This window comes from Dipodomys merriami, unplaced genomic scaffold (genome assembly GCF_024711535.1).
Source record: "Dipodomys merriami isolate MVZ:Mamm:240054 unplaced genomic scaffold, mDipMer1.0.p SCAF_3, whole genome shotgun sequence".
NCBI classification, from domain to species: Eukaryota; Metazoa; Chordata; class Mammalia; order Rodentia; family Heteromyidae; genus Dipodomys; species Dipodomys merriami.
The window spans coordinates 64,638,162-64,641,364 of NW_027204492.1; the positions used below are offsets into that span (position 1 = coordinate 64,638,162).

The following is a 3,203-nucleotide window of genomic DNA, read 5'->3' on the forward strand; positions in this document are numbered from 1 at the left end:
AGCCCCTTATTTATTTTTTAAAAATGTAAGTTCTATGGTTTTCTGTTGATTATTCTCTCTCAAAGTTACTCATATTCATTATACATCTGGTTAAACTGTGTGTGTGTGTGTGTGTGTGTGTGTGTGTGTGTGTGTGTGTGTGTGTGTGTGTGTGTGTGTGTATAATGAAGGGCCTGAGATGTTTTTGATTTAAAAGCTGTTGAAGGAGCCAAGCACTAGTGGCTCACTCCTGTAATTCTAGCTACTCAGGAGGCTGAAATCTGAGGATAAAGGTTCAAAGCCAGCCCAGGCAGGAAAGTCCCTGAGACTATTTTCTCCAATAAGAAAACCGGAAGTGGTGCTGTGGCTCAAGTGGTAGAGAGTTAGCCTCAAGCTGAAGAGCTGAGGGATAGCACTGAGGCCCAGAACTCAAGGCCCCCCCCCCAAAATAATAAAAATAAAAAGCTGTTGAGGTCAAATTCTTCAAAGTCATCAATCTAATAAAGTTAAATACAATAAAGTTGGCAAAGTCGTAGACATTTCCAAAATCACCTTTATTTGTTCTGGACATCTCTGAAGAAAAGTTAGCTCCTCAGAGTGGTCTTGTAGGTCTAAAATTACATTGTCTTCCCCCTCTTCAAGTCCCAAGTGTTGCTTTTTGTCCTTTTATCTTAGTGTTATTTCTCTGAATGGTAGTTTATCTTCATCTGACGTATTTTGTTTGTTAACAGATTCAAGGGCTGTGTTGTAAATTTGTTCTGATTTTTCAGTAGTCACTTGTAATCCAGCATGTTAAAAGACACCCAAGGAGCTCAGCAATTGCCTTGTGTTCAGTTTCTGGATGCCGCCTGGCACATGCATAATATGTTAGTAATGAATTTGTTCCCCATCAGCCTTTTCTGAATCTTTTGACATGGTAAAGCTTGCTGTCCACAGAGAGTAGCGTACCTCCATGTAGGAACTTTTCAGTCAGTGAAGACTCCTTAGAGGAAATACAACTAGCCAGCAAAGGGAGGGAGGAGGGGGAAGGTTAGAGGAAGGTAACTAAATAGTTGCTTCAATGGGACATTCTCGGGCTAGATGTCCAGACTGGCCACAGCGGAAGCAGTTGATCATAGTCATTTTGCTACAATGTGCCGCCATGTGACCATTTTTACCACATCGATAACACCTGATTTGGGTACAGTCTTTCTGGATATGCCCATATTCACCACAACAGTAGCATTTCTGCTCTTCCTGTTGATCACACTCGCGAGCTAGATGGCCTGGTTTGCCGCAGATGTAACAGTATTGTTCTCGTTTCGTCTGCACACAGTCTTTGGAGATGTGACCTTTTCTCCCGCAGTTGTAGCACAGGTCCTGGAGAAAGTCACAGTCCTTGGCGTGATGACCAGTTTCACCGCAGCGGTAACAGATGTCAAACTGGGAGGTGGAACTACACCCGGGTCCTCGGTTTTGGCTTTTTTGTCCTCCTACTCGGCTTTCTGTTTTAGGACAGTCTCGGGCCCAGTGGCCAGAGCGTCCACACTTGTAGCATTCGGTCCCGTTCATGGCTGCGGGGAGATGTTAACTGTGAGCAAGCTCACCCACCGCCGCCACGGAGCCCCAGAGGCAACTACTCTTCCAATGGCTGAGATGGAAATGTCTATTTCAGTCCTGACAGGGGACCCTCTATGATGTCACTTGTACTTTGCACACGGCCTGAGGCTTGAGGTTGATGCATGCACCAGCAGCCTCATCAATGGCATCGTTATATTGTCCGCTTTTTTTTTTTTGGAGGGAGGGGTTGGTTGTGGGGCTTGAACTCAGGGCCTACATGCTCTCTGAGCTCTTTCACTCAAGGCTCCTGCTCTAACCATTTGAGCCAAAGTGCCACTCCCAGTTTTCTGGTGGTTAATTGGAGATAGGACTCACACATGCAGGGGTGCTGGTGGCTTATACCTGTAACCCTAGCTACTCAGGAGGCTGAGATCTGGGGATCCCTGTTCAAAGCCAGCTCTGGGAGGAATTTCTAATTAATCACCAGAACACCGGAAGTGGCACTGTGGCTCATGTGGTAGAGCACTAGCCTTGAGCAAAAGAAGCTCAGGGACAGGGACTGGGAAGGTGGCTCAGTGGTAGAGTGCTTGCCCCACATGCATGAGTCCCTGGGTTCCATTCCTCAGCACCACATAAGCAGGAAAAGCAGGAAGTGGTGCTGTGGCTCAAGTGGTAGAGTGCTAGCCTTGAGCTGAAGAGCTGAGGGACAGTGCCCAGGCCCAGAGTTCAAGCCCCATGACCTACAAAAAAAAAAAAAAAAAAAAGTTTCATGTACATTCCTGGTTGGGATTACAGGTATTGTGTCACTGGCGCCCAGCTAAGACCACTGTTTTTAAACATTGCTCAGGTTTGGCTATAAAGGGCTTTCCCTTTACACTACCTTTCCCTTTTACCTTCAGGGAAAAAAAAAATTATTTTACAACAAATGGGAAATTGTCATGACCAGAATGTCTAACCACAAAGCAGTAACTATAGTATAAGGATTCTTATGTATATTAACCACTCTTTCCACTAGGCGGAGCAACTAAACATTTCTGGACTGTTTCTTGCTTGTACCTAGCTCTATTTCAGGCAATCATTTGGTCCCCTTTTTCTTTTTTTGGTCGGTAGTGGGGCCTGAACTCTGGGCCTGGGTGCTGTCCCTCAGCTCTTCAGCTCAAGGCTAGCGCTCTACCACTTGAGCCACAGTACCACTTCCAGCTTTTTCTGCTTATATGATACTGAGGAATGGAACCCAGAGCCTCATGCATGCAAGGCAAGCACTCTACCACTGAGCCTCCTTCCGAGTCCCCTTTTTTCTTCCTTCCTTCCTTCCTTCCTTCCTTCCTTCCTTCCTTCCTTCCTTCCTTCCTTCCTGCCTTCCTTCCTTCCTTCTTGCCTTCCTGCCTTCCTGCCTTCCTGCCTGCCTGCCTTCCTGCCTTCCTTTCTTTTTCTTTCTCCTTCCTTCCTTCCTTCCTTCCTTCCTTCCTTCCTTCCTTCCTTCCTTCCTTCCTTCCTTCCTTCCTTCCTTCCTTTCTTTTTTTTTTTCCAACAGTCCTGGGGTTTGAACTTTGAGCCTGAGTATTGAACCTGAGCTCTTTCTGCTCAAGGCTAGGGCTATACCACTTTAAGCCACAGTTCTACTTCTGGTTGTTGAGCCACAGAACCACTTCTGGTTTTCTGGTGGTTAATTAATTGGACATAAG

General features: G+C 46.1%; 1 protein-coding gene across 1 annotated transcript; it reads right to left on the reverse strand.

The window, feature by feature from the left end:
• Window positions 1–514: 514 nt before the first annotated feature.
• Window positions 515–1,603, reverse strand: Zcchc13 (zinc finger CCHC-type containing 13). Its single transcript, XM_070039074.1, has one exon. The coding sequence runs from the start codon at window positions 1,528–1,530 to the stop codon at window positions 1,024–1,026; it is 507 nt and encodes a 168-aa protein (XP_069895175.1). The 5' UTR covers window positions 1,531–1,603; the 3' UTR covers window positions 515–1,023.
• Window positions 1,604–3,203: the final 1,600 nt, after the last annotated feature.